General features: G+C 41.8%; 1 protein-coding gene across 2 annotated transcripts in view; it reads left to right on the forward strand.

The window, feature by feature from the left end:
* The first annotated feature begins 267 nt into the window (after positions 1-267).
* The window catches only part of tma16 (translation machinery associated 16 homolog), a 40036-nt gene continuing 16740 nt past the window's right edge, over positions 268-23563 (forward strand). Inside the window, exons 1-5 of one of the 2 annotated variants that reach the window (XM_063045035.1) lie at positions 268-307; positions 6482-6591; positions 9077-9114; positions 11066-11150; positions 19889-20037. In XM_063045035.1, the coding sequence (XP_062901105.1) occupies positions 305-307; positions 6482-6591; positions 9077-9114; positions 11066-11150; positions 19889-20037 (385 nt within the window). In that variant the 5' untranslated portion in view covers positions 268-304. Of the gene's footprint in view, positions 308-567; positions 775-6481; positions 6592-9076; positions 9115-11065; positions 11151-19888; positions 20038-23563 lie in introns of those variants that run through there. The other variant, XM_063045034.1, reaches the window with a different exon arrangement.

Genomic DNA, 23563 nt, shown 5'->3' on the forward strand with positions numbered 1-23563 from the left:
GGCATGCTTGGATTTTCACTGCCAGGGTGAATTTTCAGTGGAATAACTACACTGAGAACCGCGACTTTTTATTGCTCGCCATCATCCGGTGTCCATACAATCACTAACACGAAGAGCACACAGCGCGCTTCGACTGCGAAGAACACAGCGCTGGGCACGGTTGTCAGGGAGACAAAAATCACTTCCTGTTTTTGGAGCAACAGGAATTCAGGCACCCAGAATACTTCCGACTGCCATGAGGTTCCGGGCAGCTACAGTTGTCGGGGGAAGGGAATTGACAGGTTGAAGTTCCGGCGGCGGCAGAATGGTGAGGGCATGTGAATAGCGTTTTATTAAATGGTGTTTCTGCCTCTCCTCACGACTTTGATCCAGTTCGGACCGACTCAGTCATGGACTCTGTAACCTGAGAGCAAAAGCGTCTAGTCAGATTTGATTGTTGGGCTAGGGTCCTGATCGCTTGGTGACATTCAGAGGCACGAAAACGTGGGGGAGATTTTTTAATAGTAATCGAGTGAGGCTGTGTCTGTGCGGACTGTGGCAAACCCAGCGGTTATTGCCTGTTTTCTTAGTGACCTCGCGTTGATGGTAGTGAGCCAGCGAATCAGCGATATTTTTCCGAATCAGGATGCAACTCGCATGAATTACTCGCTTTCAGCGCTTGAACTTGGTGATAGTCTAGGAAGTAGCCGCAGTGAATTTGTAACTCGTATGCATATGTCATGTTCCTGCTGGAAAGGAATGCTTAGGGTGGTGTTTGGGGTGATCGTCGTGCAGGTTTGTTAGCCCTGGATGGAGTTGAGCTTCTTCAAATCAAGTCGCTTTTTATTGTCATTTCGACCATAAACTGCTGGTAGAGTATACAGTAAAAACGAAACAACGTTCCTCCAGGACAATGGTGCTACATGAAACAACACAAAACTACACTAGGCTAAGTGAGACAACACAAGGCTACACTAGACTACGTAAGACAACACAAAAACTACACTAGACTACAGACCTACACTGGACTACATAAAGTGCACAAAACAGTACAATAAATAATAAACAAAACAATAGGCACTGTGGAGGGCAAATTACAATATAATAATAAATGATGTAGATGTCAGTCTAGTCTCTGGGTGTTAAGGAGTCTGGTGGCCTGGGGGAAGAAACTGTTGCACAGTCTGGTTGTGAGAGCCCGAATGCTTCGGTACCTTTTGCCAGACGGCAGGAGAAAAGTTTGTATGAGGGGTGCGTGGGGTCCTTCACAATGCTAGTGGCTTTACGGGTGCAGCGTGTAGTGTAAATATCTGTAATGGCGGGAAGAGAGACCCCGATGATCTCAGCTGACCTCACTATCCGCTGCAGGGTCTTGTGATCCGAGACGGTGCAATTCCCGACCAGGCAGTGATGCAGCTGCTCAGGATGCTCTCGATACATCCTCTGTAGAATGTGGTGAGGATAGGGGGTGGGAGATAGACTTTTCTCAGCTTTTGCAGAAAGTAGAGACGATGCTGTGCTTTCTTGCCCACAGAGCTGGTGTTGAGGGACCAGGTGAGATCCTCTGCCAGGTGAACACCAAGAAATTTGGTGCTGTTAACGATCTCAACGGAGGAGCTGTCAATGTTCAACAGAGAGTGGTCGCTCCGTGCTCTCCTGAAGTCAACAACCATCTCTTTTGTTCACATTCAGAGACAGGTTGTTGGCTCTGCACCAGTCTGTTAGCCGCTGCACCTCCTCTCTGTATGCTGACTCGTCGTTCTTGCTGATGAGACCCACCACGGTCGTGTCATCGGCGAACTTGATGATGTGATTCGAGCTGTGTGTTGCAGCACAGTCGTAGGTCAGCAGAGTGAACAGCAGTGGACCGAGCACACAGACCCGGGGGGCCCCCATGCACAGTATGATGGTGTTCGAGACGCTGCTTCCGATCCGGGCTGACTGAGGTCTCCCAGTCAGGAAGTCTAGGATCCAGTTGCAGAGGGAGGTGTTCAGGCCCAGCAGTTTCAGGTGCTGAGGAAGGATTGTGTTGAATGCTGAACTGAAGTCTGTAAACAGCATTCGAACGTACGTGCCTTTCTTGGGTGATGTTGGAATTGTGTTCATCCAGACAAGGGGAGAGTATTTCTGACATTAGCGTTGTGGGTGATGGAAAGGCTTTGGACTGTCATTCATTGCATGTGCATAGCCTTGGGTTTCTCTTGCACCCAGAATATTTATCTAAATGGTTCATGTTTATCTTGATCAATGGTAGTTGCTGCTGGGTGTTTTTGGTGGGGCAATTGATATACAGATTTCTGTAATGAGCTGCAGGTACTCAAGCTTGAAGGTTAGTCTTAATAACATTGTTGATATTTTCCCCATCAAATTACCTATTGAAAACTGCCAAATTGGTGTAGGCCTGATTTTTCTTTGGATAGGACATACTTAGTAACTTTTCACATTGTCATTGGATGCTAATTGAATTTAATTGAACTGCAAGGCAAGGTTTCAAACACACCCTTTTATTCTACAGGAGAATTCTGTTGGGCCATTGTTTTTTGTTATACTTAATTGTCTTAAGTGTCTCAATTTTCCTACGGAATGAATCAAGATAGCTGGAGAAAAGCTTCTGTGCTATATTAGATTGGAAGCCAGAGAGTGGCAGTAGGTGGTTGCCTGTTTGATTACAAGCCTGTGACTAGTGGTGTACCAATGGGATTGGTACTGGATCTGCTGTGGTTTGTTATTTATATTAATAATTTGGTTGATATTGTGGAAAACTGGATCAGCAAACTTACTGGCTATCAAAGCTTGCAGCAGGATCTGGACCAGCTGGAAAAATCTGCTGAGAAATGGCACAATGAATTTAAAGCTGACACTAAATTTAATGGTGTCACACTTTGGGAGAACAAGCCAGAGTAGGACATACACAGTGAATGGTAAGGTACAGAGAAGTGTGATAGAACAAAGGGATCTGGGAATACAGATCCATAATTCCATGGAAGTGGTATCACAGGCAGATAGGGGCATAAAGGGAGCTTTTGGCACATTCGCCTTCGTAAATCAAAGCATTCAGTCCAGGAGTTTGGATGTTATGTTGAGGTTGCACAAGATGCTGATGAGGTCTATTGGAGTTTTGTGTGCAATTCTGGTAATCTGACTACAGGAAAGCTGTCAATAAGGTTGAAAGAGTTCAGGAGCTATTTACAAGGACACTTCACCTGTGAGCCTTTCAGGTAAGGTAACGCTTCATCTGTGAGTCCGTTGGCGTCCCCGGTGTGGCCTCCTGTACATCGATGAGACCCCATTTGATTGGAAGACTTTCACCGAGCACCACAAAGAGTGGGATCTCCCAGTAGCCACCCATTTTAATTCCAATTCCCATTCGCATTCCAATATGTCTATCCATGGTCTCCTCTGCTCATGCAATGCAGCCTCATTCAGGTTGGAGGAACAACACCTTGTATTCTGTCTGACAGCTTAAATATTGATTTGTCGAACTTCCAGTAATGTGGCCCCCTCCTTCAGCATTCCCCATCCCCCATCCCCTTTTTCCTCTCTCATCCTATCTCCTTGCCTGCCCATCGCCTCCCTCTGGTGTTCCTCCCCCCTTTTCTTTCTTCCATGGCCTTCTGTCCTCTCCTATTAGATTCCCTCTTCTCCAGCCCTATATCTCTTTCACCAATCAACTTCCCAGCTCTTTACTTCACCCTTCCCCCTCCCGGTTTCACCTATCACCTTGTTTCTCCCTCCTCTTGCCCCTCATCTTTTTTTCTCCAGTCTTGCTGAAGAGTCTCGGCCTGAAACGTTCAACTGTACTCTTTTCCATAGATGCTGCCTGGCCTGCTGAGTTCCTCCAGCATTTTGTCGCATCGCTTGGATTTCCAGCATCTGCAGATTTTCTCTTGTTCACAAGGATGTTGCTGGGACTTGAGGAGCTGAGTTAGAGGAAATGATTAAATACGTTAAGACCTTGTTCTCTGGAACATAGGAGAATGAGGGGATGATTTGATAGAGGTGTATAAAATTATGAGCGTTTAGACAGGGTAAATGCAAGCAGGCTTTTTCCGTTGAGATTAGGTGGGACTACAACTAGAGGTCGTGGGTTAAGGGTTAAAGGTGTGCTGTTTAAGGGGAATATGAGGAGGAACTTCTTCAGTCAGAGGGTAGTGAGAGTGTTGAACGAGCTGTGGATAAGTACATGGATGGGGGGATTGATTTACTTCATTGAGATACAGCACAGAGTAGTCCCTTCCAGCCCTTGGAGCCACACCACCCAGCAGTCCCCAGTTTAACCCTAATCTAATCACGGGACAATTTACAGTGACCAATTAACCCACCAACTGATATGTTTTTGGACTGTGGGAGGAAAATGGAGCACCCAGAGGAAACCCACACGGTCATGGGGAGAACGTACGAACTCCTTACAGGCGGCAGTGGGAATTGAAAAGAGGGCTCGGGTCAATGGGAATAGGCAGAATAACAGTTTGTCTTGGACTAGATGCTTTTTCTGTGCTGTAGTGCTCTATGACCATCTCAGGATCAACCGCTTTTCATTGTAGATAGTTGTAGGGCAGTAGCCCTGTTATGTACCCTCACTATGAGATCCACTCTCATTGAGGATTGGCGTGTTCTTAGAGCCTGAACCTCCAATTAGTTGTATATTTGTCTGTCTATCAGCTTCTGAGTGTTGGCCTGGACTGACGCAGCTTGGAAAGGGTCATTTCACACCATGTGCATTGTGTCTCCGTAATTGAAAAGCACTTGCAACAGGGGGAGAGGTATTGGAGACTCCAGAAAAACCCTTGAAAGTAAAAGTTTAATTCTGTCCTGAACAATAGTTACATGTAGATTGTTTCCTACTCACCTATTCCATTGGGTTCCTAGTTCATTGCTTTCATGGGACTCTAGCTGCTTTCGGATTCCAGGTTACCACATTTACAACAGGGTGGCAGGATCTAGGAATTCACAGTACCTTTAAGTTTCAGTTTATACTAGTCCAGGCTATATAAGTCTGCTTAACACAGCCCAAATGCAAATGAATATATCATTAGATTTGACCTCATTAATGGCTGCTCGTTATGATTATGTCTGTCTGATGTCTTCTGCCTAATGGTTGCTAGCTGCTTACATTTTTTTTAACGGGTTCAACCGATTTCATCTGTGAATCTGTACTTTTCTTAACAATCATAAGATGTTCAGATAATAGTGGGGTTGGAGGGGTGGAGGATATTGGTTGAAAATCATAAGCAGCTATTTAAGGACCAGAATTGAAAACAGAACAGGAAATTACATTTGATGAGTTTTACTCCAAACTGTAATTTTACCAAAAATAACTGTGAAAAAAGGGTGGAAAATTGCATGAATATAAATTATTACTCAGATTTGCAGGCCTGCAGTTACAGCTGATAAAATATTTAGTACAATATTCTCTAAGCAGCTCGTAAATTTATAGTCCCTGAATCTTGCTTGTAGCTTATTTCTCTTTTTGTTTGGATTAAACATGAGCTGTAATTGTTATCAATTGCTTTTGTAACATCATTGTACATGCTCTCATCAACCAAATATTGCATCAGCTTAAAGATCAATTAATTGTAATTTCCCTGTATTTTGCTAAACTACTAAGTGGCAAAACCAATAATTTTCATCTATCAGATCTCTCGGTAATCTTTCTGCTATTTTTGTTGCTTTTAAGCATATAAACAATGAAGAAAACATATTTTTCTTCTAACTGAATCCATTTCGGTCAATTTGAATATGTTGTACATTGAGAGTTTATTCTTGCATTTTTCATGGCCAATGTTTATAGCCTGGAGGCATATTATTGCTGATACTGTCCATATAGTTTTCATAATGAGGGCTTTCCATTTTGTGAATGGCATACCCTTTAAAGTAAAATAAATGTTCAGATTATTGCTTTATTCAGGGTACAGAAAGTCTGATTTATTAATTTTAACTGTCCACATCTCCGTTTGGTATTGGCGGGGTGTTACTGTGCACAACCAAATTCAGCTCCTTCGTGGGCACTAGCCTAGATAGTATCCAGGACATTGTCAAGGAGCAATGCCTCAAAAAGATAGCATCCATCATTAAGGACTCCCATCACTCAGGTCATACCTTCTTCTCATTGCTACCACTGGGAAAGAGGTACAGGTACCTGAAAGCACACACTCAATGATTCAGAAACAGCTTCTTCCTCTCTGCTGTTTGAGTTCTGGATGGATATTGAACTCATGAACATTACCTCATTCCTTTTTTTATTTCTATTTTTGCACTACTTATTTAACTATTTTTAAAAAACTATGTATACTTACTGTAATTCACATTTTTTCTACTATTATGTATTTCATTGTACTGCTACCGCAAAGACAATGAATTTCTCAACATGTGCAGATGTAATTAAATCTGATTCTGATTTTAACGGAGCCTCTTATCTAAGCAGATAATGACTTAGAACTAAATGTTCTTGAGCAGGACAGTGCAATGCCTTTTTTTTTTAAAAGTGTTTTCTTTTGTATAGCCTAAAGCACCAAAAACTAAGAAAGTACTGGAGAATAAGGTTATCCATCCATATAGCAGAAAGGCTGCACAGCTAGTACGGGAGTCACATAAACAAGAGAAGAAAGATAAGTATGTTATTGCACTTTTGAAAGTCTCTACGTTGCCCTGATACTGTATATCAGTGTTCTCTTTTCTCATTCAACGTTTTTTCTTCTTCCAGTATGTTCTGTGTACCTTGCTTTGTTTAATATTAGTGATTGGTCTATCAGTTTTGTCAAATAATGTTACTTCAGTTATTGAGGGTATCTTGTAGTTACATCCATTATTTGAAAAGTAAGTTCTTCATAATCCCAATAGCCTCTGAACTGATTAGTGATAAGACAAATAACTTGTTTGAATGAAGTCTTGATCTAATTGAACTATTTTTGTTCTTTAACAATTGACAATTGTTTCTGTTTTGTGACGATTGATATAGTTGGCAGCATTCTCAGTACAGCTAGCACTATGGATTACAGACCCTCGCTCTCTCTTAGTGGTAACCGAGGAGTGCTAGATTAATTTTGAGGTGGCTAATCCTGTGTATGTTTTAAACTAGGTGTCTAAGGGTCCAAGTGGACATAAAAGGTCAGGTCATTATTTTTGCTGTTGGTATGTGCAGAATTGCTATTATATTATCTCACAGGAAGCAAATAATTATTCATGAAAGATGGTTAGATACACTGGAGATCTGGTTAGGTATTGTTCATTTATAAACACATGGCCAATTTACTAGACTTCTCTTTGTGTAATACTTCAATGTTATTAGCAACAATCAGTATTTAAATATATCTCTCAACTGGTATTTTCCATCTGGTATTCCTGTTGGAGGTTGTTTGGTTCTGCATCATTGACTTTCCTGAATAGAATCATAGAGCTTAATGGGACAGAGCTGGCCATTTGGTTACTGTAGTCACTTATTATTCAAAGATCACCTCATGTAGAGGTTGTATATCAGAGCAAATGAGTGGATATCCTGGATGAATTTTTTGCTCCCCCTCATTTTGTTGTGGCACAGTGATCTGTTATCTTTTAGGTATACTTAGATCAGTACCAGGCAGAGTGCTTATCAACTGGGACATTTTTTGGAGACCTCCTGTGTTCTTCCTTGATGTGCAAAAAATCAAACAGTAATTAGAAGTTATTCAGAATAAATGAGTCTTTTCCTGTTAAAAAATTCTCCAAAGTGGATAATCACAATTATGTCAAATATAATAAAGAGTAACTATCTCCTCATTATGAAAAAGGATCTAGTGCTTTCCTGGCATATATGACAAATAAACTCCTCTTGAGCTTGTGCCCGGCTGGAAGCCCGAGAAGAGTTTATTCACCTTCTTATTATATTCAATTTTGTATTCACGTGAAAAGAATTCTATTGCCAAGAGACACAAGGCTGCAGATACTAGATTCTGGAGCAAAGGCTGCTGCAGGAACTTAGTAGGTCAAGTTGCATCTGTGAGTGGGGGAAGGAGGAAGGAATTGTTAACATTTTGGGTTAATGCCTGGCATCAGGACTGAGACCAGCGAGGGAAGATGGGCAGATATCAGCTGTCGACACCTTCATCCTCCCCTCTCCCTCATCTGACTGCATCTGCCTTTGTTTCTTTGCTTCCATCTTTCACCCCGCTAGCCCTTGTCACACTCCTCTCCCTCTCTCCTTTATACTCGTTATCTTCCCTCCCCAATCTCAGTCCCTGGTGCTGGGTATCAACTCAAAACATTGATAGTTTCTATCCCCTCACAAACGCTGCTGGTCATGCAGACTTACTCCGGTTTATTTTTGCTGTAATTAGGTCACTGTGTCTCTCTTAGCTTTTGGTAATAAATGTTTAAAACTCCAGTGGTACGAACTAGATGCAGAATTAACATTTTTGGTAATGTTAGTGTAACCTTCAGGTTTGGCCAGCATGCATTTGTCTAGGGGAAGACAGCCTCTGGCCCAGCCAAACTGAGAAATCTTGTTTGTGTGGATGCTGCGAGATCTGTTGCCTGGTTACAAACCCAAACTGCAAAATATCAGACAGTACAGCATATGCAATTAAACGATTGAACTTTATAAATCTTAATCTTACTGTAGGGTTAGTAAAGAAAATAAAAAGAAATGAAACGGTCTAATGTGCACGTTGGAGCTCACAGATTCATTCATTCGTTCCCCATCGACCTCCTCTGATTATCGCTGACCGTCAGACCCTCACACCGAGTCTATTCCGTCCGCTGGCCTACCAACTCTCTCCATTCATGTCTTCTCTCTTCACCTCTAACCGACAAAAGACCGCGAAATCCCTGCTCCCAGACCCACAAGAAAGCACAACATGCCTCTCATTGGATAGCTCACAATCCAAAGCCCCCGTTATCTCTAGTCATAACCCAAACATTGCTGTTACAGAGATACCATTACCTTAGTAGTGAAACCTTACAGAGGGGCCATTACATTAGCAGTGAAACCTTACAGTGCGTTACATTAGTAAGATTGCTTAGCCACAGTAGATTAATTTAACATAAAGAAGTCTTGTTGCTTTGCATTTGTATTTGCACAGATGAATCATGCTACAAACAGAGCTCTTTTAATTTTCTCTAGGATAAAGAATGAGAAGGCTATACGTCTAAATGCAGTTGGTAAGATGTCATTTCTGTTTGTGCTTGAAACTTGAAAAATTATTTTCCTTTCTCAATTGAAGAGCCTGCAGGGAATTCAGTAGAGAGACCTCAGATGTTCATCTGTATTAGAACTATAGAGCTATATAACATATGAAAATGCCCTTTTAGACCAGCTCACCCATCCTAACCAAGATGTTTATCTAAACTAGCCCCTACCCTCTTGGCCTCTTTTATCCATGTACTCATCCAAATGTCTTTTAAATATTGCAATTGTATCCATCTCTACTGCTTCCCCTGAAAGATTGTTCCATATACCTGTCATACTCTCCAGGAAAAATCATTCCTTGAGGTCCTTTTAATTTTTTCCTTTTCATGTTAAGTCTGTTCTCTCCAGTTTTAGATGCTCCTACCATGGGGAAGATACTGTGACTGTATGTCATAAGTTGACCTTTTATAGGACCATAAGATACAGGAGCAGAACGAGGCCATTTGGCCCGTTGAGTCTGCACCGCCAATTCATCATGGCTGATCCATTTCCCTCTCAGCCCCAAACTACTTCTCCCTGTATCCCTTCATGTCCTGACTAAACAAGTAACTATCAACCTCTGTCTTAAATGTACCTGATGCCTTGGCCTCCACAGCTACCTATAGCAATGAATTCAACAGATTCACCACCCTCTGGCTTATAATTTATACTCCTGTAACAGCACCCCTCAAGAACCGGTACTCCAAAGGAAATAAGTCCCAGCCTGTTGAGCTTTGCCCTCTAAGTTCATCCTCTAGTCCCAGAACATCTTCATGAATCTTTACTACACCCTTTCCGTTAATATTATTCCTCCAATAGCTGAGTAAAAGGAACTGCACCCAATACTCTGTCTGCTCTCAATAATGACTTGCACAGTTGTGGCATAATGTCTCAACTCCTGTACTGAATGCTGTGCCTCATAGTGTGCCAGTTGCCTTCACTGTCCTGTCTACAGTTTCACCACTTTCAAGGGACTGTTCCCATACCCCTGCAGTCTCTGTTCTATGACACTGTCTGGGTCCCTACCATTTATCATGTAAGTCAAACCCTGGCTTAGCTGACCAATGTGCAACACCTCACACTTGTCTGTGTTAGATTCCTTCTGCCATTCCTTGGCTCACTTCCCAGTTCATTTAGATCAGGGGTTCCCAATGTGGGGTCCATGGACCCTTTTCTTAATGGCATTGGTCCATGGCATAAAAGGGGTTGGGAAGCCTCTGATCTAGATCCTATTATGATCTTGGGTAACATTCTTGTTTGCATCACCGATTTTGGTGTCATCGTTAACTATGCTAACCACATTGCCATCCAAATCACTAATGTACATGACAAGCAACAGTAGAACCAGCGCTGATCTGCGGTCAATCTGAATATCAGCCCTCCAGTACCACTCTGAATCCTTCCAATATGCCAATTTTTTATACAGTTTTGTGTAAAAATGTTCTATTAATGTATTTTTCTGCATTGTCACGTCATTCAGCAACAAGGCATCTCATCTTGACAGAAAACACAATCACATTGATAGGTAGACCTGTACATTTTGCATTACTGAACCTGCTAATTTTGGTTAGCCTTCCCATTTTGAAACAAACTAATTTTTGCTTTTAAAAGGACTGGAGTTAGGCTGATAAATCAAGCCAGCTGATTAAGACATCCACATTCCGTAGGCATGTCTTCAAATCCTAGTTACTAGAATCTATTTCAGCAGGTCTAGCATTGTAATGATAACAAATGTTACTCTTGCCATTGCTGGGTTTCACCACTCTTAAAAATAGCATAGTATTCCTGCTGGTGTGACAGAGGTGGTGGCAATGTGAATATATATTGTACTTTTTGCTGTTAACTTAGCAAGTAGTTATCTTTAAATTGGGCATAGTTTTCAAGTAACTGTATAAAAATGCTGAATGTTAATTGGTTTTAAAAATGGATTTTTTTTTTACGTAGGTGAAAAACTGCTGTGGTTTCAAAGTCATCTCGAACCCAATAAGACTGAGTACACTAAGCAGGAAGCCTGTGAGATTATAGAACAGTAAGAAATAATTTTCAAATACAATGGATATTTTTCTGTGTGCAATTTTTGTCTAGTTGTATAAAAGAGGCAGTCACAATTTGCAACTTTAATATATTTGCTAAAGTTGCACGAACATCATGTGGGTGCTTTGCTTTTTTTTGTCAACAATTCGTGGCAATTTTCTGAAACAAAATTTGATTATTTAAAAATGGTACCAAATTGAAGGTATGTAAATTGCTGCAATAACATTCCTGAAGAAGTGGAACAAGAGCTTTGCCAAAATTTTTTTTATCAGCCAGATCTTTGTGAGTTTGTGTGTCTTGCTCTGAAGAAGTATCAAGTATGAATCTGGAAATTATTACTATTTTAGCATTATATATTTCATTTTATATTAGTGCAGTCCAAAAAATTAATCATTCTCAATAATGTGACAAACTGGGCTTTTACAAGCATAAAAATGAAGGAGTTTGCCAACATTTTAGCACTGAACAGTACTTTATGCTCTACAATCATCAATCCACTGTTCATTTTTCTTTGATCATTTTGGTGTGGTGAGTGTTTCTTGTCCTTTTACTGCACTGATGTTCAGATTGAGTTATGGTGTCAAGAGCAGAAGCAGATTAGGAGAAATTCTTGCTCCATTACTTTGTGACGTCATTGTGATCTAGCTTGGTAATTTGCATTGTAACTCTTCAGTTTTGCTTACTAAATTAACTGTTGTCATGCACTTTGGAATGTTTTATTTCTGTTTGGGCTAAACGGTTTTGTAAACCTTCCAACTTTCCAGTCTTAAATCATCATCCTCTCAAGGACTTTCTCTCCAAAACCTTCTTGGACCTTCACCATTTTTGGGAACAATGTCAAATAATTCAAAATGTTCCAAAGTGAACAATATTTCAGGTGAACTTGCCAAAGGTATTTTGGCTGTGTAAATGCATTTCCAAGATGGTAAACATGCATAAATATCTTAGAAAACTTGAAGTGTGAGAACTCCCAACAGGAACCATGTTATGTATTTGTTCACAGTGTGCGGAGTTCATTGGCAAGGCTGGCTTTTTTTTGTACATCCCTGACAAAGTTTGATGATAGACCAAGTGCCCTATGTCAAGAGTCAAATACGTTCCTGTGGATAGGAAGCCACATGTTGGTCAGACTAAGTAAAGATGGTATATTTCCTTCCCTAAAGTACAGTTGCAGGATTAAGTTTGTGAACCCTTTGCAACTACCTGGTTTTCTGCATTAATTACTCATAAAGTGTGGTCTGATCTTTATCTAAGTCACAATAACAGACAAACGAGAACACACAAACTTTTTATGTCTATTGAACATATTTAATCATTCACAGTCCAGTCTTGGAAAAGTATGTGAACCCTTGTGTTTAATAACTGGTAGAACCTCTTTTAGCAGCAATAACCTTCCCCAAACGTTTCTTGTAGCTGTTGATCAGACTTGCACAATAGCGAGGAGGAATTTCGGGCCATTCCTCCAGGCAAAGCTGTTTCAGTTCATCAATATTTCTGGGACACCTTGCAGGAACAGCCCTCTTCAGGTTATGCCACAGCATCTTAATTGGGTTAAGATCTGGACGCTGACTTCGCTATTCCAAAATGTGTATTTTCTTCTTTTTAAACTATACTGTTGTTGATTTACTCTTGTGTTTTGAATCATTGTCTTGTATCATTCAACTCCTATCAAGCTTCAGGTGACAGACTGCTACCCTGACATTGTCCTGTAAAATGTCTTGATACAATTTTGAATTCAGTGTTCCCTTAACAATTGCAAGCTATCCAGGCCCCGAGGCAACAAAGCAGCCCCAAACCATGATGTTCCTTTTCACCATGCTTCACAGTTGGGATGAGGTTTTGGTGCTGGCATGCAGTGTCCTTTTTCCTCCAAACAAAGTGGTATGCATTTCTGTCAAAAAGTTCAACTTCTGTCTCATCTATCCACGAAACGTTATGGAGCATCCTGGTGGCCTTTTGCAAATTTGAGACATGCAGCAATGTTTGTTTTGTGGAGCAGTGGTTTCCTCCGTGGTGTCCTTCCATGAACACCATTCTTGTTCAGTGTTTTTCCTTTAGCAAGGTTTAGAGATTTCTGTAGATCTTTTGCTGTTACCCTTGGGTTCTTTTTCACCTCCTTCAGCATTGCATGTTGTGCTCTTGGTGTAACCTTTGCATGACGCTGACTCCTAGAGAGAGTAGCAATAGTACTGAACTTCCTCCATTGCAGACAATTTCTCAGACTGCAGACTGATGGACACTCAGGTCTTTAGAAATGCTCTTATGGTCTTTTCCAGCTTTATGCAAATCTACAGTTCTTCTTTTAAGGAAATTACTGGAATTAAGAAAACCTCCTCTACAGGATGCAAAAGATCAGCAGATGGATCCATACTAACAGATCCAGATAAAGTATGTGAGAGGTGGATTCAGTATATACAGCAGCTGTTTGAGGATAATAGAGGGGAACCCCCAGATATTAAACACCCTAAATCTGGCCCACCTATTACCAAAGAAGAAATAACTAATGCAATGAAAAGCATGAAACATGGTAAAGCCACTGGACCTGATGAAATTTCAGTGGAAGTGATACAAGCCCGAGAAGATCTGGGCATAGATTTTTTTTTTGAACTGTTAATGGCATATATGAATCTGGTGTATTGCCTGATGATCTCTTGAAATCAGTATTTATAACTCCGCCAAAAATTCCTGGAACTATTGACTACAAAAATTATAGAACAATCAGTTTTATGAGTCACATAATAAAGATCTTGCTGAGAATTGTTCTGAGTCGAATTAAAAACAAGTTAATTCCAGAAACTTTTAAACTGCAATATGGGTTTATTGAGGATAGAGGAACTAGGAACGCAATTTTCATATTACGAATGCTTTCAGAAAAGGGCAATTGAATATCAAAATGATGTCTTTTTATGTTTTATTGATTTCACTAAAGCATTCGACAAAGTGCAACATGAAAAATTATTTCAAATTCTCGCTAAACTAAACATTGATGGAAGGGACCAACAACTGCTTCAAGATTTATATTGGAACCAAACAATGGCAGTAAAAATTGGTGATAATATAAGCAATTGGACTAAAATTCAAAGAGGAGTTAGACAGAGATGCATTGCCTCACTGGAATGATTTAATATCTATGGTGAAAGGATTCTCAGAGAAATATAAAACCTAGGTGGGATAAAAATTGGAGGGGTTAACATCAACAATATAAGATATGCAGACAATACCTCCCTAATAGCAAGTGCTGCAGAAGACCTACAAATCCTCCCAGACAATGTAGTACAAGTGCAGATTTTGGTCTAACCATCAACTGTAAAAAAACCAAATGTATAGTAATACCAAAACAGCAGGATACTCCCAACTGCCAATTGTACATTGGTAACCAAGAGATTGAACAAAAGACCAGCTTTAATTACCTTGGTAGCTTTATATCACAAGATGCTAAAAATAAAGTAGAAATAAAAACAAGAATTGCCATTGCCAAAACCAACTTCCAGAATATGAAACCGATTTTTAACAACAGACACATTTCTACAACAACAAGGCTTAGGCTACTAAAATGTTACATCTGTTCAATCTTGCTGTATGCTTTTGAAACATGGACTATAACACCAGAACTCCAAAGAAACTTAGAAGCAACAGAAAGGTGGTTTCTGAGAAGAATGCTGAAAATATCATATACAAATAGGGTAACTAATGAGACAGTACTCCAACGTGCCCATACAAAAAGATCTTTTATGAGAACATTAAATGAGAGGAAATTTAAATTCCTGGGCCATGTCATCAGAAAGGGAGAAATAGAATGCCTTACATTACAAGGCCATATGCCTGGGAAATGCAGAAGAGGAAGGCAAAGAAGAAAATATATGGACACTGTGAAAGAACTAACAGATCTAAGTGTGAGATATCATTGACGCTGCGTGGGATTGTTCGATGTGGAAAGCCATGATCGCCCAAGCGTGTAATGCGCAAGGCACATGAAGAAGACGACAATTCTTCTAAGGTCTTCAGAAAGTTGTTTTGATCGAGGCATGGCACAAATAAATAGATCTTTCTTGAGAAAAGTAGGCTCTGTCAGTAACTTAATAGAACATAGAATAGTACAGCACAGTACAGGCCCTTTGGCCCACATTGTTGTGCCGACCCTCAAACCCTGCCTCCCATATAAGCCCCCACCTTAGATTCCTCCATATACCTGTCTTGTAGTCTCTTAAATTTCACTAGTGTATCTGACTCGGGCAGTGTATTCCACGCACCAACGACTCTGAGTAAAAAAAACCTTCCTCTAATATCCCCCTTGAACTTCCCACCCCTTAAAGCCATGTCCCTTTTGTACTGAGCAGTGGTGCTCTGGGGAAGAGGCACTGGCTATCCACTCTATCTATTCCTCTTAATATCTTGTATACCTCTATCATGTCTCCTCTCATCCTCCTTCTCTCCAAAGAATAAAGCCCTAGCTCCCTTAATCCCTGATGATAATGCATACTCTCTAAACCAGGCAGCATCCTGGTAAATCTCCTCTGTACCCTTTCCAATGCTTCCACATCCTTCCTATAGTGAGGCGACCAGAACTGGACACAGTACTCCAAGTGTGGCCTAACCAGAGTTTTATAGAGCTGCATCATTACCTCGCGTCTCTTAAACTCTATCCCTCGACTTATGAAAACTAACACCCCATAAGCTTTCTTAACTACCCTATCTACCTGTGAGGCAACTTTCAGGGACCTGTGGACATGTACCCCCAGATCCCTCTGCTCCTCCACACTACCAAGTATCCTGCCATTTACTTTGTACTGTGCCTTGGAGTTTGTCCTTCCAAAGTGTACCACCTCACACTTCTCCGGGTTGAACTCCATCTGCCACTTCTCAGCCCACTTCTGCATCTTATCAATTTCTCTCTGCAATCTTCGACAATCCTCTACACTATCTACAACACCACCAACCTTTGTGTCGTCTGCAAACTTGCCAACCCACCCTTCTACCCCCACATCCAGGTCATTAATAAAAAATCATGAAAAGTACAGGTCCCAGAACTGATCCTTGTGGGACACCACTGGTCACAACCCTCCAATCCGAATGTACTCCCTCCACCACGACCCTCTGCCTTCTGCAGGCAAGCCAATTCTGAATCCAGCTGGCCAAACTTCCCTGGATCCTATGCCTTCTGACTTTCTGAATAAGCCTACTGTGTGGAACCTTGTCTGCCTGGTCACCTCCTCAAAGAACTCTATCAGGCTTGTTAGACATGATCTGTCCTTCACAAAGCCATGCTGACTGTCCCTGATCAAACCATAATTCTCTAAATGCCCATGGATCCTATCTTGAAGAATTTTTTCCAACAGCTTTCCCACCACAGACATAAGGCTCACTGGTCTATAATTACCTGGACGATCCCTACTACCTTGTTTGAACAAGGGGACAACATTCGCCTCCCTCCAATCCTCCAGTACCATTCCCATAGACAACAAGGACATAAAGATCCTAGCCAGAGGATCAGCAATCTCTTCCCTCACCTCGTGGAGCAGCCTGAGGAATATTCCATCCGGCCCCGGGGACTTATTCATCCTAATGTATTTTAATAACTCCAACACCTCCTCTACCTTAATATCAACATGCTCCAGAACATCAACCTCACTCATATTGTCCTCACCATCAACAAGTTCCCTCTCATTGGTGAATACCGAAGAGAAGTATTCATTGAGGACCTCGCTCACTTCCACAGCCTCCAGGCACATCTTCCCACCCTTATCACTAATCGGTCCTACCTTCACTCCTGTCATCCTTTTGTTCTTCACATAATAATAGAAGAATGCCTTAGGGTTTTCCTTTACCTTTCCTTTACCCTACTCGCCAAGGCCTTCTCATGCCCCCTTCTTGCTCTTCTCAGCCCCTTCTTTAGCTCCTTTCTTGCTACCCGATATTCCTCAATACACCCATCTGATCTTTGCTTCCTAAACCTCATGTATGCTGCCTTCTTCCACCTGACTAGATTTTCCACCTCACTTCTCACCCATGGTTCCTTCACCCTACCATTCTTTATCTTCCACACCGGGACAAATTTATCCCTAACATCCTGCAAGAGATCTCTAAACATCGACCACATGTCCATAGTACATTTCCCTGCAAAAACATCATCCCAATTCACACCGGCAAGTTCTAGCCTTGTAGCCTCATAATTTCCCCTTCCCCAATTAAAAATTTTCCTGTCCTCTCTGATTCTATCCTTTTCCATGATAATGCTGAAGGCCAGGGAGCAGTGGTCACTGTCCCCCAGATGCTCACCCACTGAGAGATCTGTGACCTGACCCGGTTCGTTACTAGATCTAGTATGGCATTCCCCCTAGTTGGCCTTTCAACATACTGTGACAGGAATCCATCCTGGACACACTTAACAAACTCTGCCCCGTCTAAACCCTTGGAACTAATCAGGTGCCAATCAATATTAGGGAAGTTAAAGTCACCCATGATAACAACCCTGTTATTTTTGCACCTTTCCAAAATCTGCCTCCCAATCTGCTCCTCAGTATCTCTGCTGCCACCGGGGGCATATAGATTACTCCCAATAGAGTAACTGCTCCCTTCCTGTTCCTGACTTCCACCCATACTGACTCAAAAGAGGATCCTGCTACATTACCCATCCTTTCTGTAGCTGTAATAGTATCCCTGACCAGTAATGCCACCCCTCCTCCCCTTTTCCTCCCTCTCTATCCATTTTAAAGCACTGAAATCCAGAAATATTGAGAATCCATTCCTGCTCTGGTGCCAGCCAAGTCTCTGTAATGGCCACTACATCATAATTCCATGTATGTATCCAAGCTCTCAGTTCATCACCTTTGTTCCTGATGCTTCTCGCATTGAAGTACACATAGTTTAGCCCTTCTACCTTCCTATTTTATTCTGCTTCTCTTTCCTCAGTGCCTCTCTATATGTTAGATCTGGCTTTACTCCATGCACTTCTTTCACTGCTCTATCACTCTGGATCCCAACCCCCTTGCAAATTAGTTTAAACCTTCCCAAACCATTCTAACAAACCTACTTGCAAGGATATTGCTCCCCCTCAAGGTCAGGTGCAACCCATCCAATCTGTACAGGTCCCACCTTGCCCAGAAGAGATCCCAATGATCCAAAAATCTAAAACCCTGCTCCCTGCACCAACTCCTCAGCCATTCAACTGCCATCTCCTCCAATTCTTACCATCACTGTCACGTAGCACTGGCAGCAATCCTGAGGACGCCACCCTTGAGGTCCTGTTCTTCAGCCTTCTGCCTAGTTCCCAAAACTCACACTTCAGGACCTCATCCCTCTTCCTACCTATGTTAGGACCCTGTGTGTCTTTTTCATAGGGCAGGGCACCTCTAGAACCCATACCTCCAATCTCATCTCATTGATTGGAACACCTGCCTCCAAATAGCTTTTTATAGAAAGCATTACCTCAGAGGTTCACCTACTTTTTTGAACCTAGACTGTGATTGTTTAAATGATGTACTCAGTATTGACAAAAAGTAGTAGTTGTTTGTGTGTTATTAGTATAGGCAGATTGGGTTTGTCTATTATTGTGACTTAGATAAAGATTAGCCCACATTTTATGAGTAATTAATAGAGAAAATCAGATAATTGCAAAGGGTTCACAAACTTCTTGCAACTGTATATTAGTAATGTCATGACCAGTAGGCTTTTACAAAAATTTGGTAATTTTGTTTTTATTCCATATTTATTGAAATTATATTTATTGTATTTTAATTCATTTAATTTACTAAGCATCTATATCATAATCTGATGATTACTGAGTTCAGATTGAATAGGTTTGGATTTTATTTCTTGGAATGTAAAGGATTGAGGGAGATTTGATAGAGGTATACAAAATTATGAGGGGTGTAGATAGGGTAAAGGCAAGCAGACTTTTTCCAGTGAGGTTGGGTGGTACTACAGTCAGAAGTCATGGGTTAAGGTTGAAAGGTGAAAAGTTTAAGGGGAACATGAGGGGATATTTCTTCACTTAGAGGGTCGTGAGAGTGTGGAGTGAGCTGCCAGCGCAAGTGGTGTATGTGAGCTGGATTTCAACGCTTAAGTGGAGTTTGGATAGGTATAGGGATGGTAGGGGAATGGAAAGCGATGCTTCTGGTGCAGGTCTCTAGGAGTAGGCAATTTAAGTGGTTCGGCACAGATCAGATGGGCCCGTGATGTACTTTTCTATGACTATTGCTAAGTTTCTTCTGTCAACATTAGCATTCCTTGTTGTGTAAGCCTGAAATTAGAAGCCAGTTATAGATTACCCTTAACTGAAAGCAACCTAATTCCAATATACTAATTTGTTTCGCAGCAGATTTCCATTTGCTTCAGTTTTGTAGTGTTAATTGGAATTGCAGAATATCTTCATTTGTTTTATGCAAAAAAAATCTTGTGTCAAGCAGAATATCACTTACTGAGCTCTGGAAAATGTTTCAGTTTTATCTATTACTTTTGCAAGTTAACTTCTTTTCAATGTGATTGTTTGGAGGGCGGCCTTCCATAGGTATTTGACCTGCCAACAGTTGCCGTAGGCCCCTAGTCGAGGGCATCATGATAGATTAAATGCCAGTCTTTGCTGAAAAATCTCCTAAAATTAACATTTGGCTTTGCATGAGGTGAACAGCAAGTGTTGTTCTTTCAAACCAAATTGCAAAATCCAGGTCAATGACTTGGAATTTTTATTGTGTTTATGTGCTTGAGTTTCAAACAAACCTGCATTTTCCATTCCAGGTATTTGCACAGATTTGATACTGAGTTAGAACAAATTGAATTGGCAAATAGCATTAAAGGCAGACAAGGAAGACAGCACCAGGCTCGTGAAGCCATTCTGAAACAGACAATTGAACGTGAAAGGCTTCAGTATGAAGAAAATGGTTTAGGTAAGACTGCTTAATACCGTACAATACTAAGACCTCCCATTTTATGTTCTAACATTTTGCGATTGTATATGTGTTAAGGTTCGACAAGAAATACTGTGAATCCACAGTGTTTCATAGAAACATAGAAAACCTCCAGCACAATACAGGCCCTTCGGCCCACAAAGCTGTGCCAAACATGACCTTAACAACTACCTAGGCTTACCCATAGCCCTCTATTTTTCTAAGCTCCATGTATCCATCCAGGGGTCTCTTAAAACACCCTATCATTTCTGCCTCCACCACCGCCAGCAGCCCATTCCACACACTCACCACTCTGTGTGTAAAAAAAAAAAAAAAAAAAATAAATTAATCTCCTCTGTACCTACTTCCAAGCACCTTAAAACCTTGCCCTCTCGTGCTAGCCATTTCAGCCCTGGGAAAAAGCCTCTGACTATCCACAAGATCAATGCCTCTCATTATCTTGTACACCTCCATCAGGTCACCTCTCATCCTCCGTCGCTAGGAGAAAAGGCCAGGTTCACTCGACCTATTCTCATAAGGCATTCTCCCCAATCCAGGCAACATCCTTGTAAATCTTCTCTGTACCCTTTCAATGGTTTTCATATCCTTCCTGTAGTGAGGGGACCAGAATTGAGCACAGTACTCCAAGTGGGGTCTGACCAGGGTCCTGTAGAGCTGCAACATTACCTCTCTGCTCCCACGATTGATGAAGGCCAATGCACCATATGCCTTCTTAACACAGAGTCAACCTGTGCAGCAGCTTTGAGTGTCCTATGTCAGGGGTCCCCAACCTTTTTTGCATTACGGACCGGTTTAATATGGACAATATTCTTGCAGACCGGCTGACCCGGGGAGCGGGGGTGGGGTGGGGTGGGTAGGGTTGCCAACGGACAAGAGTAGCAGTCAAATGCGTTGTTTACCCAGAAAGACTACAATGGCCATGAAGCCTTGCGCAGGCACCAGTGCGCATGAGCGTCGTGACCTGCCGATTCCCGCTCCGCCCACCCACAGCAAATCCTTTTTGGCGATTCTGTTCGTGGGGGTGGGTTTTAATCACTACTGAAATATAGGCGATAAGTGGGTAATACACTCAATTTTGTTTTTAAAAGGGTTTATCTAACGAATTTAATATTTAACACGCAGTGCATATTTTCCTCGCATGAATACAGTGATAAGTCAATTATCAGGGGAGCTTGAAGTGTTGAACGAACTTCCAGTAGAAGTGGTAGAGGCAGGTTTGATATTATCACTTAAAGAAAAATTGGATCGGTATATGGACAGGAAAGGAATGGAAGGTTACGGGCTGTGTGCAGGTCGGCGGGACTAGGTGAGAGTAGCGTTCGGCACGGACTAGAAGGGCCGAGATAGCCTGTTTCCGTGCTGTAATTGTTATAGGGTCACTTATAAGTCAATAGCATCATAACATTTTAAGTAACATTTGGATATTAAACACACAGCACATATTTTCCCAGTATAAATATATAAAATCATTGCAACACACCAATATCGCTGAATCAGTGGGAGCCCTAGGCTTGTTTCCCTGCAACAAGACGGTCCCATTGAAGGGTGATGGGAGACAGCGATACTCGAAGGGGGTTCCTGATGTCCAGTCAATTCTGCAATTTAGTTTTCGTTGCATTCATTGCAGAAAACTCCGCTTCGCAGAAAAATGATGGAAATGTTTTCAGTGCTTTCGTAGCTATCTCAGGATATTTAGTCTTGACTTTGATCTAAAATGCCGACAGAGATATTATGTCAAACATACTTTTCAGCCCGTCGTCATTTACAAGCTCGAGGAGTTGATCTCCTTCCCACCCTGACACAGATGACGCCCGGGTCACGACCTTGCATGCGTAATGGCTGATCAGTGGCCGTGACAGGGAACGAGGAAAGGTGCAGCTGACTCATATCGCTTCCTCGCGGCCCGGTAGCGCATGCTCTGCGGCCCGGTACCAGTCCGCGGCCCGGTGGTTGGGGACCGCTGTCCTATGTTCTCGGACCCCAAGACCCCAAGAGTCTTACCATTAATGCTATATTCTGCCATCATATTTGACCTACCAAAATGAACCACCTCACACTTATCTGGGTTGAAGTCCATCTGCCACTTCTCAGCCCAGTTTTGCATCCTATCAGTGTCCCACTGTAACCTCTGACAGCCCTCCACACTATCCACAACACCCCCAATCTTTGTGTCATCAGCAAATTTACAAACCCAACCCTCCACTTCCTCATCCAGGTCATTTATAAAAATTACAAAGAGTAGAGGTCCCAGAACAGATCCCTGAGGCACACCACTGGTCACCATCCATGCAGAATATGACCCGTCTACAACCACTCTTTGCCTTCTGTGGGCAAGCCAGTTCTTTATCCACAAGGCAATGTCCCCTTAGATCCCATGCCTCCTTACTTTCTCAGTAAGCCTTGCATGGGGTACCTTATCAAATGCCTTATCAGACTCACTGGTCTATAATTTCCTGGGCTATCCCTACTCCCTTTCTTGAATAAGGGAATAACATCCGCCGCCATCTAATCCTCCGAAACCTCTCCCGTCCTCATTAATGATGGAAAGATCATTGTCAGGGGCTCAGCAATCTCCTCCCTTGCTTCCCGCAGTAGTCTGGGGTATATACCATCCCTTCCCGGTGACTTATCCAACTTGATGCTTTCCAAAATCTCCAGCACATCCTCTTTCTTAAAGTCTATATGCTCAAGCTTTTCAGTCCACTGTAAGCCATCCCTACAATTGCCCAGGTCCTTTTCTCAAGTGAATACCGAAGCAAAGTATTCATTAATTACTTACACTTCCTCGTCCGGTTCCATACACAACTTTTCCACTGTCACACTTGATTGGTCCTATTCTATCACGTCTTATGCTCTTGCTCTTCACATACTTGTAGAATGCCTGGGGTTTTCCTTAATGCTGTCTGCCAAGGCCTTTTCATGGTCCCTTCTGGCTCTCCTAATTTCATTCTTAAGCTCCTTCCTGTTTGCCTTATAATCCTCTAGATCTCTATCATTACCCAGTTTTTTAAACCTTTCGTAAGCTCTTCTTTTCTTCTTGACTAGATTTACAACAGCCTTTGTACACCACGGTTTCTGTGCCCTACCATCCTTTCCCTGTCTCATTGGAATGTATCTACGCAGAACCCCACACTAATATCCTTTGAACATTTATGATTATGATAATGAGGACACACAGTCCCCTTTTATTGCCACATTTCTTCTGTACGTTTCCCTAAGAACATCTGTTTCCAATTTACACTTCCAAGTTCCTACCTGATAGCCTCATATTTCCCCATACTCCAATTAAACATTTCTCTAACTTGTCTGTTCCTATCCCTCTCCAATGCTATGGTAAAGGAGATAGAATTGTGCTCACTATCTCCAAAGTGCTCTCCCATTGAGAGACCTGATACCTGACCAGATTCATTTCCCAATACCAGATCAAGTACAGCCTCTCCTCTTGTAGGCTTATCTACATATTGTGTCAAGTAACCTTCCTGAACACACCTCACAAACTCCACCC

This window comes from Mobula hypostoma, chromosome 4, assembly GCF_963921235.1.
Source record: "Mobula hypostoma chromosome 4, sMobHyp1.1, whole genome shotgun sequence".
Classification (NCBI taxonomy): Eukaryota; Metazoa; Chordata; class Chondrichthyes; order Myliobatiformes; family Myliobatidae; genus Mobula; species Mobula hypostoma.